Raw genomic sequence first — 15,536 nt, forward strand, 5'->3', positions numbered from 1 at the left:
CAAACATTCAGTGTGGAAGAAAAGTATTTCAGCACTCACTGAAAGACACGCATGCCTTTAACAGCAAGGGAGCTAAGCATTAACAGTCTAGTAAAACCAAATTTGCACAGTGACAAGTATCTGGATTTAAGTGCAGGTAAGTTACTGCCTACAAATAAGTGTAACAGTTCCCATCTCTCTTGCAAGGTTAATACTTATCTTGTGCTCCAAGTGATATCAGATTATCACAGTGATAGGCACATATAAAACAAAAATCTAATATTCCTTTGTCCATTTGTGAACTTGTAAGAGATGTAAGTGGACTAGCCTAAGGTTTAATCTCTCATCCTATCTACCTCACCTGTGATAAAATAGAGGTCAAGATCATATATGCCACCCCAAGCTCCTTGGAAGAACAGGATAAAATCATATTAATTTGTCAGGGTCTTCAACAGATTTGTGATGAAGCCAGAATGCTCCTGAGTGCCCTCTCTGACACTTGGAGCCTGAAGCCTGGTCTCAAGCCACAGAATGGGGCAGCTAGAATGCACATTGTTTTAGACTTGATGTGAAGCCAACTGGAAACATGGTAGAGTGCACAGGCACACTTACTAAGTGGCCAAGGCTTACTTTGCCACCTCCATAATATTAAGTAACTGTCTGGCAGAGCTATTTTACATGATGAGAGGACTGTTGACATCTGTCCCATGTAATGAAGTATTAGAACTGTCGAAGGCCTGCAGTGATAAAGTTTGCCAGGCACTTTGATCATCTTCATGCTGAAATGAATGCTGCTATTACAAAGCCAGGTAAGGTGTCCGATGAAACTTCTAACCTGATTTTGTGGGATCAGCTTCAGTTCATGAGGCTTGAGGACGTGGACAAGGTGCTTGCAGTGGTTCAGGCAGAACATGCTCTCAACCCTTACTCATCACAGCTTATTTGAGCTACCCAGTGTTTGTGTGACTAAGTGAGTCCAGGAAGTGTTGACACATCTTTACATGAGAAGGTGGTGCATGATATCTTGAGGAAGGCAGTAGTACAGCTGCTCCTAGGAAAATCCACGCTGGACCATGAGATATTTAACTGCCATTGAGTTACAAATACTTTTGGGGGGTATGGTGTTTGATAGGGTAGTAGCAGCAGAGCTGCAGATGTTCTCGGAGAAAACTGATTATCTTGATCCATTTCAGTCTCGGTTCAGGACATTTTGGGACATAGTTGGCTCTCGATCACCCTGATGGATGGTCTCATTTGAGAAAGGAACAGGGCAGTAAGACAGGGGAGAATCACTAAAACAGGGCCAGTAACTCAGAGATGGTTCAGGAGGATACTGTAAGTCAATGGTATACAAAATGTCTGACTACAATATCCTCCTGAACCATCTCTGTGAGTTACTGGGCCTGTTTTACAGTGGTTCCCCTCCTACGTATCGGTCCATTTCATTCCTTTCAGAGAATGACATCAATTATTTGTTTCAGATGTCTTGCAAAGATGTATCTTTTTGTGCACACTTTCACTGCTCCATTGGACCCTGCCTGTACCATTCTTCAAGATACCCTCCACCTTTAGAGAAGAAACAGTTTATAGGGATGTGATAGTATCATGATAACTGTGTTAAAAGTCATAGGAGGAATAAGACTTTGGGCAAAAGGGTGGTAGTCAAACTCCCTCAAGAGAACAAATAGTTTGACAATTTGTGTTTACTTAACAACATACAAGCTAATAAACCTAAGGAGAAAAAATGGAAGTGAATAAATTATTGAAGAAAAACAGTATGCAATTTGTAGATCGATGACTTTTATCAATAAAACCACGGTCTATAGACAAAGAATCCATGTTTTTGTGAAGGGTCTCATTTAAGGAACTTATTAATGGCTTACAGAGTTGGCAAGATCACATACATAATTGCCTCCTACTAGTAGATTTTCCAAAGAAGTGACATGTGAATGCCCAAGAAGATGATTACTTGAAACTACATTCTCTGTCTGTAACAGCTCACCCCATGGCTCAAAGCCACAGCTACACACTTCACCCATGCATGTGAAAGTGCCGAGTTCTGTCAATGAGACAGACAAATGGATCTTGAATCTTGTCAAACTCTTTTCAGTGATAAAAATTAAGTTACACAGATGAACTAAAAAAACCTCTTATGGAACCCAGCTCTCAAAAATGAAGGTTATACTAACACAGGAAAAGAAAAAACAATTGCATTGTTTGCAATTTACACTAGCAATACAGAATTAGATTTTTAAAAAAGCATTTCTAACACAAATTACGGCAGCAGGGCTGGGTGGTGCATTAGTTCTGCTGACACATTGGTAAGCCTACAGTATATAGGCTACCAAGTTCACAATAGTGGCTGAGAACTGGGGAACAGTGGTTGTCTGTGTGCTGTAATATTACAGACTGCTTCTACAACATTTTTAGGAGACAAAGAATACTGAGATTAGGATAGCAAAACTAAAAATACATTCAGTTACAGGAACATTTATGTTTGTACTAATATTGAACATCCAGGTCTTGATCTTAAAAACATACCAGAGAGATTTCTCACCCACAAGAAGAAAAGCAACACACGGAACATCCTGAGAACAAGTGTCCCAGAAAAGAACACAAATGGATTCAATCCCAGTGTATGTGAGATGATCATCTTTCACAGGCCAATGTCAATATTACTATAAGAAGTACTGATCATGTTTGAATATTGATTTCAGGCTGCAACTCACTTATTGCAGAGCAACCCTGCTGATGCCAATGACTTTACTTTGCAGTAAAATAAGCTGTAAGTTACTGTCTTTGCCACAGTGGAAGCACTTTGCTATTCTTCTAACTGTCAATTATGCACATTTAGTGACCATTCACACAGATCAGTTAGTCATCTCCAAAGATGCGATCTTCAAATTACTTGCTCTGAAGGAAGCAATGAGTATTGCACCTTTATTATTGCCAACAATATTCAAACTGCAGAAGTGCTTAATTTGAAGGTGGAGTGGAATGTTTCATATCCTTTCTGAAACATAAAGAAAGTTACTCCATAAAATCCTGAGGCAATTACCTACTATCTGAGAAGTTAGCTTTACTGAAATCACTTGCAAGTAAAAGTAGTTAGAACTGCTCAATTTAAACCAGAAAATCTAGACTTTGTGTAGCTCCCTTTTAAAACATAGAAATGACATATTAGTAGCACAAATGAAAAGAGAATAGTTATTCCACAGAAATGAATCTTCTTTGTTTATATAGCTGGGGTACCAATATGATCATGTGCACATGTTCCAAAGCAAGCAGGACTTAAAAAAAATGAACGAAGTCTCACAATATCCTTTCCTTATGGGGTAAAAAAGATTAACCTCTCTCTAAACAATGTCATATGCTCTGTTAAATGTCAATGGCATTTGTAACAAAGTACTTTCACTTTCTCCCTGCTTTATTTGTAAAGATGCACATGTGAAGGGTAATATACCAGAGTATCATTGCAGTTCAACAAATTCTCCATTTTGAAGAAGTGATCCTCGTGAGCAGGAGGGGAATCGGACTTTGGCTCTGTACAATTTCTCAGAGTAAACTCCTTGGTGAGACAGAATTTAATCTGGGCAAGTGTTTGTAGTTGGCCCTGGTGGAGAAACAAAAAAAAAAGGAGCTTCAGTTTAAAACCCCCACTACAGACATTTCTAGCTGAAAGGAAAAAAAAGTCAGGAAATACTAGAGATAAATTTAATTGGTTAATCAATTGTGTGGCATTTGGGTGCCATGAAGCTAAAGGGCTAATTACTGCATTTATTTATTATTTGTTTATTTATTAATTACACTTTTATACCGCCCCATAGCCGAAGCTCTCTGGGCGGTTTACAACATAAAAACAATATAACATCACATTTGGTACAACTGATAGTAAAAGAAAATGAAATATCACATTTTAAATAAACATAACTGCACAATAAATTGCAAGCAATATACATATCTTCAAAAACAAAATATAACAATTATAAAAATATCTAGACAAAAAGAAAAGAAAACCATACATCACATTATGAAACATAAATTGAAATTGCCATTCCAAATAAGCAAGACTGTTGGATATGCTCACCTTCTTAATACTAGCAACCTAAAAATATTTCTACCAGCATGACTAGGACAAGCTAGTAGACTTGCTCAAGCCCACTACATACTGCCTGAATTTTTTTGAAGCGACAATTTCCCTTCTAAGTGTTTTTTTTAACTGAGTGGGGATTAAGAGATGCTATCTTTTCCCTGACAACTATCGCGGGGACATCTAAATCCTCTTGTAGCAGAGGCACTTCTTATTAGTTCCAGAAATAAAACATATCATGAATTGCAAACATGATGGCAGTCTTCATTGTGTAGTGAGCAGCATATTACCATTTAATGAGAGAAAAACATATTGCAGTATTTCATAAGTTATAAAATGAATATTTAACAAGCTTTTGTTATTACAATGAAATTTTGTCAAGACGATTAAGAGATAAGTGAAATATACTAGAATGTATCAGTACAACACAATGAAATAAAAGCTACAATTGACAAACTACTTGTTTGGAGAAACATGTCACTTAAGTCCTGTTGAAACTTCTGATATTTATCTGGGACAGGAATAATTCATTAGCAGTGATTTTCTAAAAATGTGTACTATCCCTATTATTGAGACACCTGTTTAAATATGTTTCAGGAAGTGGTACTGATGCAGTTGGGTGCACCACTATCCCAAGGAAATTACAGTTATACTGCATTCACTTCCATCAGGCTTTGGGGTATGACTTAAGGTATAGTGGCATGGTTATTGGGGGGGGGGAATGGTGTTACTGCTATTCCAGAAGTCTCTGCTCTAGTACCTAATGCAGGGATTGTCAACCCAGCGCCTACAGGCAAGAGGTTGGTGGCCTCGTGTGTGTGTGTGTGTGTGTGTAAAATATCTATATATATATAAAAGACAGTTTTGAAAGCAACAAACAGAACTTCACTCAAGCTTGCTCTGGATCCCTATAAGGATTCCGTTAATCACCTAAAAATATATATGAACGTAATTGTGATTAACCAAACAGAGGTTTTTATTCTGTTAACAAAACGCAATACAATATATATTATGGGGGCAGCAGGGGGATTTACAGGCACTTCCTTCACTCGTGGAGAAGCTTTTATAAATGCGGTATGTGTGTGCTGAAGTATGCTCCATGTGTGCACATGACTGAAAGATACACCTGGACAGAGAGAGGGAGAGATGTGTATGTGAGGAGGACAATGTATGTATGTGAGAGGGAGATGTGGTGTGTGAGAGATGGGGGAGGAATGTGTAGTCTGTAACAGAGAGGAAGATATGCCATTGGGCAGGCAAGAAGGAATGTAGCTATGAATATGTGAAGTGTTTGTGTGAGTGAGAAAGATGCATGCATGTCTAGTTGTACATGTGCAGTGAGTATATGTGAGTGTGAGATAGAGCAAGTGTGGTGTGACTACCTTGGGTATTTTTCCTGGTACTAGGGAACGCTCCTTATGTTTTTATAGCACTGGTGTGTGTTGCCCATGTAATCATTATTTTGTGTGATCTCCAGTCAGGACCAGCAGGACACAGGTGACATCCCAAAGCAACCATGAAGTTGTCCAGGGTGGGTGGGGAAAGCAGTAGTGGCTGCACCGTCTCTAATTTTGTGTTATGCCATACCCCGCCCCCCGGAGCCATTCAAAGAGACATTGAAGAAACTGGACTTCAAGGATGAAGTGAATGAATTAATACAAAAACCTTTTCCTTATGTCGTGTTGCTTCCTCTTCTTATGTGCAACAACAAACTAGACCTGTTAGTGAATCAGAAAATGAAATCCATTGCAAATTCCTGGTGCAGAGTAGCTCACAGGGACTGTGGCAGGGCAAAAGGTTTAAGCCCTCTCCCCTCATGACATGGCCCTGCTCAAGCCTCCCCATACCATTTGTCAACATAAAGCCCATCTACACAGGACCAAACTATGTGATAAACCATGGAATACCCTGCTGTGACTTTTAACTGAACGCTGGGTGACAAAGTACTTCTTTTTATCTTGAATGTCCCACCATTCAGCTTCACAGATGACCACGATTCTAGTATTATGTGAGGGGAGAGTAACTTCTATCTATCCAAGTATGTGTATCCACACCATGCATAATTTTATCATGTTGTCTCTCAGCTGTCTTTTTTCTAAGTTAGCTCCAAAGGTTATAACTCTCATATGGGAGCTACTTCAGCCCCTTGATTATTTTGGGCTTTTCCAGTCTATAATATTCTTTTTAAATGCAGAAAGGAAAATGTGAACAGAACTGTACACAGTACTCTCAAGTTGGTTGTACCATAGATATGTACTAAGACATTATGATAACGGCAACTTAATTTTTTTATCCCTGCCCTAAAGATCCCTACATGCATTTCCCCCCTATAGCTGCTGTATACTGAGTCAATATCTTCAACGTTTTTATCCACCACAATCAGGATTTGCAGGAGACCAGGGACTCTGCAGGAGACCAGGGACTCTTAAGAATTCACTGTACAGTTAACTTACATGTACAGTGGTGTCATGAGCCCAGCTGGAGGGGGGGTGGACTGATGAGAACAACGTGGAGGAGGAGGAAGACTTATATGAGTAGGATGGTGAAGGACCAAGCAGGGAGTTGGACTCAGAATGCACCTCAGCTCTGGACTATGATAGGTCAACCTCAGCAGCTCCAGATATCCCTGTGGAGAGTCAACCTGACCAGCCAGTTGTTTCCCAGCCTGACACTTCCCCTCTCCCTGCGCCTGCATCGCCTGCAGGCATCCATCCTCCCTCTGAGGGGGAAGAGGGAACATAATGAGGGCTCTACCTTCACCTTGCGCCAGGAGGCGAATGCGGGAAATTCAACAGACAGAGTTGAGGTGGAGTCTTTGCCTGTGCGTGCGCTCCCAAGAGTAGCAGTTAGTAGCACATGCAAGTAGGGTGCCCGCCCAGCCTTACTTAAGCCAAGTGGGGGGGAGTAGTTGCTGAGTCAACAACTTAGGGTAGCAAAGTTTATTATTATTATTATTATTATTATTATATATCCCGCCCTTCCTCCCAGCAGGAGCTCAGGGCGGCAAACAAAAGCACTATAACCATTAAAACATCATAAAAACAAACTTTAAAACACATTAAAAAAATCTTCAAAAATGTTACTTAAAAACATCTTCTAAGATTAAGAACATTTTAAAAAAGAAAGTTTAAGAAGATATTGAAAAGCAATTCCAACACAGATGCAGACTGGAATAGGTCTCAACTTAAAAGGCTTGTTGAAAGAGGAAAGTCTTTAATAGGCGCCAAAAAGATAACAGAGATGACACCTGTCTAACATTTAAGGGGAGGGAATTCCAAAGGGTAGGTGCTGCCACACTAAAGGTCCGTTTCCTACGTTGTGCAGAATGGACCTCCTGATAAGATGGTATCTGCAGGAGGGCCTCACTTGCAGAGCTCAGTGATCGACTGGGTATATAAGGGGTAAGACGGTCTTTCAGGTATCCTGGTCCCAAGCTGTATAGGGCTTTGTACACCAAAACAAGAACCTTGAACTTGGCCCGGTAGGAAATGGGCAGCCAGTGCAATTCTTTCAGCAGTGTGGTAACATGGCGATACCCTGCCACAGTGAGCAGTCTCGCTGCCACATTTTGCACCAGCTGCAACTTCTGGACCAACCTCAAGGGCAGCCCCACATAGAGCACATTACAGTAATCCAACCTGGAGGTTACCAGTGCACGGACAACAGTGATCAGGCTATCACGGTCCAGAAATGGCGGCAGTTGTCTTACCAGACAAAGCTGGTAAAAGGCACTCCTAGCCGCTGAGGTCACCTGGGCTTCTAGTGACAAAGATGGATCCAGGAGAACCCCCAGACTCCGAACCTACTCTTACCAAGTCGGCCCAAAAGGATACCATGGTCAATGGTATCAAAAGCCGCTGAGAGATCAAGTAAGAATAACAGGGTCACACTTCCCCTGTCCTTCTCCCGATAAAGGTCATTCATCAGGGTGACCAAGGCCAATTCAGTCCCATAACCAGGCCTGAACCCAGACTGGGATGGGTCAAGATAATCTGTTTCATCCAAGAGTATTTGCAATTGCTGCACCACAACCATCTCAATCACCTTCCCTAAAAAGGGAGTATTTGCGACCGGTCGGTAGTTGTCACAAACCAATGGGTCTAGGGTGGGCTTTTCCAGGAGTGGTCGGATCACCACTTTCAAGGCGGCTGGAACCACTCCCTACCGCAATGATGCATTGACCACACCGTGGATCCACTCAGGCAAACCCCTTGGCAAGCTTTAATAAGCCAAGAAGGGCAAGGGTCAAGAGGACACATTGCTGGCCACATCAATGCAAGCACCTTGTCTACGTCATCAGGCCGCATCAACTGCAACTGTTCCCAAGAAGTCGCAGCAGATGTTGCACTGGACACACCTCACGGGATTATAGTAGATGTGTATGGGGCATCAAGACTGCTATGGAGGCAAGCAACTCTACCCTCAAAGTGCCTTGCAAACAATTCACAGTGGGCCTCTGAAGGGTCTAAAACTCCATTTCCTGAAGCTGATGTCAACAGACCCCTGACAATATGGAAAAGCTCCACTGGACAGCTACTTGAGGATACGATGGAGGCAGAGAAGTGGGCCTTCTTCGCCACCGCCCTCACCACCACACAGTAGGCATGGTTATGTTTTACTCATGCCCGATCAGCCTCACAGCACGTATTTCGCCATTTGTGCTCTAGCTGTTGTCCATCCTGTTTCATTGCTCTTAGCTCACTGGTGTACCAAGGTGCAAACCGGGCTCCACAATGCTGGAGAGGGAGCTCGGGGGCAACCGTATCAAGAGCCCGACACACCTCGGTGTTCCACAGCATGACAAGGACTTCAACAGGGTCACCTGCTCTATCTACTGGGAACTCCCCCAGGGCATTCAGGAACCATGTGGATTTCATTAGGCTCTGGGGGCGGACCATCTTAATCTGTCCACCACCCCTGCAGGGGAAGATCGGAGCCAGAAGTCTAAACTTCACCAGGAAGTGGTCTGACCATGACAATGGGGTGACATCCACCCCCCCCATCTCCAGACCACCCCTTCCTCCACCTGGAGCAAAAACCAAAAACCATCTGGAGCCCTGTGTTGGGCCAGTGACAACTTGAGACAGTCCCATGGTCAGCATGGAGGCCTTGAAGTCCCGAGCCAGAACACTAGAGGCAGCCTCAGCATAGACATTGAAATCACCCAGCACTATCGTTCTGGGCTCCTCCAACACCACAGCCAAGATGGCCTCTGCCAGCTCAGTCAGAGAAGATGCCGGGCAGCAGGATGGATGGTACACCAGCAGCACCCCTAGTTTACTGTCTCCTTGGCCCGACGCAAGGTGTAGGCCCTCACAGCCAGCTCCAAGACAGAGTGGTTTCCTGGTGACAGACAGCAACTCCTCCCCCCCATCCCTGCGGCCTGTGCTGGTGTTGCACGGAGTATCCAGGTGGGCAAAGCTGGGTCAGATCAACTCCTCCCAGCTCACCCACCCAGGTCTCGGTAATGCACACCAAATCGGCACCTTTGTCCACAATCAAATCATGTATGAGAATGGTCTTATTGTGTACCGATCTGGCGTTAACCAACATATACAGGCCAGTGGGCACAGCAGATGAGCAATGAGGAACCCATCCATGAGAAGAGTGGCAGCAAGGAACAGGGCGCAGATAGCCTCGCCCTCATCTTCTATGGTAATTTACCACATCCCCATGGCTATATTTCCCTCTACCCGTGATCACTGAAATTGGGGTGGCATCACCCATGTTCCTCCGTACTAAGACTCCTCTTAAACACCTGACATCCCCAACACGAGTCCATCAACAAAACCTGCCTGAGCCAATTATCCCAGTAGGCCAATGAGAGAACTGGGAACAGTCACACCCATTCAAACCTTTTCCACACAGGGCCCATCTACTTCCCCTCCTGTCTCACACTCTCACTCTGAAGGCATCTGGTGACTTTCTCCTATCATTCACTTCACTGCATAGGATCTCACCTTGTGCAGGAAATACACATGCACCACACGCCCTCCCTACCACCAATCTCCTCTAGATTAGTTTAACAGAAAGATAATATAACAAACAAACAAAAAAGGTAATAGAAGGGGGGTAGCACCCTCACCCTCAGGACTCCCCAAGGGGCAACCTTCTTCTGTGGCAACTCCGCCAGTGGCAGACCCGCTGCCCAAGGGCAGCTGGGCTTTTATGCCTCCTGACCCAGCTAGTAGCTGATGCAAGAGGCTGCAAGATTAACTGCAGCCTCTCTCTGGAGGAAGGGCCAGGCAGGGGGTTCCAGTCCTTGCAGCACTTACCAGGGACTTCAGCTGTCTCAAGGGACAGCAACCCAAAGGAGCGAGCAGCAAGCACCCAGATGCCCAGATATTCACTCCCAGGGCAGGTCTTCTTCAGTCCCCTAGTGCTGCAACTGTTCTAGTTAGTTGTGTCTAGCTAGACCTAGAGAGATGCTGAATTCTGAGTAAGCCATAGGTAGATTCAGGAAGCACACTGACCTGAACCTTTCTCTTACCACAATAAAAGAAAAAACCACAGCCGTGTCTGAGTTCTTTGAGTCTGGACAGGGCAGTTTGACTCAGCCACCACCTCCTCCACCTGACAACCCCATGACTAAGATGGAAGGAGGAGGCGGAACAGGGAAGGACTATCAGAGAATCTTTGAGACCATGCTAGCCAACTCCAGAAACTCCGAGCCAAGACCCAGACCCTCCGAATGGAGAATCGGACCTTGCACCTGCTTGGGAATCAAGTGTCAGTCTTGTAGCAGAGGGATGCCCCAGCCCTGCCAGTGCCTGCGCCTTGTGTCAAGATGCCCATAGGACTGCCCCTCCGTCACAGTGGGAAGGAGCAGTTCGCCACATTCATTGCTCAGTGCCAGCTTTACATCCACGGGTGGCAGTCAAATTTTCCCAATGACTCCCTGAAAGTGGCCTTCGTCATCAGCCTCCCTAAAGGGGAGGCTGCCCAGTGGGCAACCCCTCTGTTGCTTCAGAACAACTTCATGCTAGCTCAGTATGATAACTTTGTTGAGGTCATGGTAGAAATCTTTCTGGACCCCCAGCGGAAGGCCACTGTGGCCTGCCAATTTGGAACCCTGCGGTAGGGCAAGAACTCTGTTGGGACTTGTATCAACACTTTTCGTATCCTGGGCCAAGAGATGGACTGGAATGAGTCCACTTTGATGTACCAATAACATGGCCTCAGCAGTGAGATCCTCGAAGAACTGGCACAAACCACACACCAGACACCTGATCAGAGCTCATCCATCTGCGCCTGCAGATAAGACGGCAGACTTAAAGGTCACTGCCTAGAACGCAAGGCTGAGGCGGCCCGAGAATTAACTCCCACACCGCTCCCTCGCATGCGCTTCTCACCCAGCATGGGAACCTCCACCCAGTTGGGGGTGAAGCCATGCAGGTGGGGGGGCATGGCTGCGCCTGACAGCAGTGGAGAAGTGTTGCAGAAAGGGTCTGTCTCTCTCCTGTGGGAAGCCGGGACACCTTGCAAAGGTATGTCCCTCCAAGTTGGAAAAGACCCCACTGCAGGAAAACTCCAAATCTCAGCTCTTGTAGAGGTCCATGAGCTGGGATCGACTGTAAGCCAAGGACCTCAAGTCAGCTCTATCCCGTCAAAGTCTGCTTTAAACCTGCCAATCCATCTAGGTTTGCCCTCGGACCAAAGTGTCCAAGTGTTTGCCATGGTTGAATCCAGGGCATCCAGTAACTTTATGGATTTGGACTTTGCTAAACAACACAGCATCCCAATCACCATGTTCGAGACTCCCCTGTCTGTGGAAACCATAGATGTGTGGCCCCTGATGTCAGGAACAGTCACCCAGGCAACTGCTGGGCTCCAGGTGGAGCTACCTGGGCATATAGAGCAACTGTCCTTATACCTAGCTGCCCTGTCTTGATTCCTAGTGGTTCTGGGGATGACCTGGTTGACACAACATGATCCTACAATCTCTTGAGGGGAAGCAACTGTGATGTTCCCAGTTGGACTATTGCAAATGGCACTACTAGCCTACTGAGGCAGCAGCAGCAGCTGTCCCACCCCCACCCAAAGAGGCTCCCCTACCTGCAAAGTACCAAGATTATCAGGGCATATGTGACGAGAAGGAGGCTGGCCAGTTGCCACCCCATAGGCCCTACGACCGTGGCTAGACTTGCTCCCAGGGGCCCAAGTTCCCTCTGGGTGCATACATTCATTGTCTGAGACAGAGCTGGCAGATCTAAGAGACTTCCTGGATGTCAACCTGTGGCAAGAGTTCATTCGACCGTCCAAGTCTTCTGCCCGGGCTCCTTTACTATTTGTCAAAAAGAAAAGTGGAGAACTTCGCCCTTGTCATGACTACTGGGAACTGAATAAAATCACTATCCCCAACAGCTATCCCCTCCTCATCAATGAGATGCTGAGAGCGGCTGCGCACGGCCAAGATCTACACTAAGCTAGACCTCTGGGGTGCCTATAACATGGTCCAGATCCAGGAAGGGGATGAGTGGAAAACAGCTTTTAAGATGCAGTATGGTCATTTCGAGTACCGGGTCATGCCTTTCAGACTATCGTACACCCCAGCAGTCTTCCACCATTTTATGAACAACATCTTTCAGGACTACCTAGGTCACTTTATGATTGTTTATCTGGATGACATCCTCATTTACTCAGACTCCCTGGCACATCACAAGACACATGAGAAAGCTATGTTGCAGAGGCTGAGGGAACATCACCTGTATGCCAAGCTGGAGAAGCATGGGTTTGACCTAACTACTTTGGGCTTTCTAGGCTATCATATCACACCAGCAGGGATGGAGATGGACCCAGGAAAGGGGTGCTGCATCCTCTCCTGGCATCCCCCCACGACTTCAAAAGGCTTGCATCGGTTCCTCAGATTCGCCAACTACTATAGTGTGAGGACTGGACTCCAGGATTCTCCTGGGGGGGTTGCTCTACCATTGTGAGGCCCTGTACATGCCTCCCAGTGAAATCCGAGCCAAAGTCTTATGGAAATGCCATGACACCCCAACTGCAAGGCATTTGGGGGTGTTCAAAATGCTGCAGGCCGTCACATGCGATTTCTGGTGGCCAAGAATATAGCATGACGTTGAGAGGTATGTTCTTCGAGTTTGGGCAGAACAAGTGGTATACATGTCTACTCAGAAATAAGTCTCTTTGTGTTTCATGGGGCTTACTTCTAGATAAATGAGTACAGAATGGTAACCAAGGCATTGGGAAAATACAGGATTCTTATGTCTTTAACAGCTGTATGGCAGGCAGAAATTCCACCGGTCAAGCCCTTTCTAGTATGGAAATACAATTATGGGAAAAGCTCCACCATGACTACTCTCTAATTCTGTGTTATGCCATGCCCCGATAGCCATTTTTTGACTGGTGCTCCCAGCACCGCCTCAAATTTGAAATGCGCCTCTGGTCCACAACAGTTGGCAACCCCTGAGCTAACATAGTAATATAAAAATCCGTAACTTCAGAATTTTTGATGGGGAGCAAATTTTCTCTCCCCATTCACAAAAAAACCTTTTGGAATTTTTTTGTTCTTGGACAGATTTTTCATCAAAGTATTTTGCACTTCAAATTAGGGAGGGTTTGAGTTATGTGAATATTAATTTGGATCTTAACAAAATTTGAGGACTACATCCTTCCTACATATTTTGAGAAATTGTTCAATCAGATTTTCATTTTTTAAACATTTATTTAACAAAATGTATATACCACTTGATTGTAGAAAATCTCTTAAGTAGTTTACAAAAATCAAATGAAGAGGTTGGGTTGAAAGGTTAATATAATGGATGCAAATCTGCAAGACACCTTTATTTTCAAAATTGGAGACAGTTCCCCCTTCAAGATGTCAAATATTAAAAACAGGCTTTCGAAAAAGGTTAACTAAGATTAATAAAGAAAAAGATACCTCTTCTGGAGCAAGACACTGAATCTTTGGTGTCACATTGTAAATGCTTGTAAGAGCATCTCTGATGGCTGCCAGCTGAAGATTTAAAAATGAAACTGTTGAAAGGCTTAAAAGATCACTTCAACAAATTAAATATTTCATAGTCAAGAGGCCTTACATAAAAGCTGTACAGACAAGAATCGGTAATCAAGAGCTTATATTTAAGCAGATAATTTTGTCTTATGATGCAATGCTAGAATGATACAGTTTTCTACTTTTATGGCATAGAACAATGCAAAATAAACTCTCTTACCTGTAAGCTGGAATTGCCCGGCTTTATCCCAATTTTCAAGAGATAACTGAAAGAGAGACATCTTTCATCTAGCATTTGACACACAAAATTCACAACATGCAGTTATGCTATAGTTAGCCAATACTGTATTATATCTTTGTGGCAAGATTAGACAGAAAAGGCATACAAAGCTGGAAGAAGCTTTACTTATCTCAGTTACCTAACGTGGCTAAACAACATTCTACACCCATCACTTTCTACTGCTGGTGAGCTCTAACAACCATTATATTGCCTGTTCTGGACATGGAAGGTAGGAGACAGACTGTGTGATTGGAAACTGTGTCATGACAGTGGACATCTGGTTCTTCTGCAACCACTAGACTGAATGACTAGAAATGGCTTTTCTACAGATAACCTTAGTCATTAATAATATTGTTCACAAGGACAATTTATTCATTTTAGGACTACTTGCACTTATGCACACAGTATATGAAGGTCACTGCCTAACCAGGTATCTACAACAGTAATTTTAAAACTGCATTCTGAGAAATCCCACAGTTCATTGGAAGCTTATCCTGGGTTCTTCTATGACAGGATGAATAACAGCAGGCAACTATTTTTAACAGATAGCTTATCTGCCTTTACTGTCTCCAGCATGCAATCAGAGAAAATTTGGGGCATGTTCTAGGGCAGGGGTGGGCAGATTTCAGGGTCCTATTTCGTTTTACTAGATCCACCAATTGGAGTCAAGAGTTTGCATCAGTGGGACAGATATACACTTGGAATCTAAACAAAGAGTAAGGAGGGTATATCTGAGGACATGCTCAAATTCGCTTCTGGTTTCCTCCCAAATTATCTTTATGTCAACAGCAAAAGAAAGGGGGGGGATGATAGACTTTGAGGGGTTGCTATGGTTAAACCATTGAAAATCAGAAACCCTTCCCAATTGATCGCGAGTTACCCAGAGATTTACCAGTTGATCCTAAACTACCTTTTGTCTACCGTTGTACTAGGGTGTAACATTTGCACAGGATAAGACCCCAGAGATGTGGCTAGCAACCCACATGAACCAAGTATGCACAGAGCACTTCAAATTGTCAGCTGATACTGTAGTTTGCCATGCCCTTCTCCTTAAGTTCCTTATCTCCCCTCAAACTTTTGTTATTTTTCAGAAATACTAATGTTTCATTTCTTGTTCCACAATATCTAAATATATTGTGTTCAGTAGCTACTTAGTTTGCAAGCCACATACAGAACAGATGCCTTTCAATAAGAATGAATTAGAACTGGTGCCT

The 15,536-nt window shown here is 43.9% G+C and overlaps 1 protein-coding gene across 5 annotated transcripts in view; it reads right to left on the reverse strand.

The window, feature by feature from the left end:
- Window positions 1-1,762: 1,762 nt before the first annotated feature.
- Window positions 1,763-15,536, reverse strand: part of RNASET2 (ribonuclease T2) — a 69,983-nt gene continuing 56,209 nt past the window's right edge. For all 5 annotated transcript variants that reach the window (XM_061624373.1, XM_061624372.1, XM_061624371.1 and 2 more), the window contains 3 exons: window positions 14,263-14,308; window positions 13,971-14,045; window positions 1,763-3,592 (listed from right to left, as the gene is read on the reverse strand). In XM_061624373.1, the coding sequence (XP_061480357.1) occupies window positions 3,407-3,592; window positions 13,971-14,045; window positions 14,263-14,308 (307 nt within the window). In that variant the 3' untranslated portion in view covers window positions 1,763-3,406. The remainder of the gene's footprint in view (window positions 3,593-13,970; window positions 14,046-14,262; window positions 14,309-15,536) is intronic.

This window comes from Rhineura floridana, chromosome 4 (assembly GCF_030035675.1).
Source record: "Rhineura floridana isolate rRhiFlo1 chromosome 4, rRhiFlo1.hap2, whole genome shotgun sequence".
Lineage (NCBI taxonomy): Eukaryota > Metazoa > Chordata > Lepidosauria > Squamata > Rhineuridae > Rhineura > Rhineura floridana.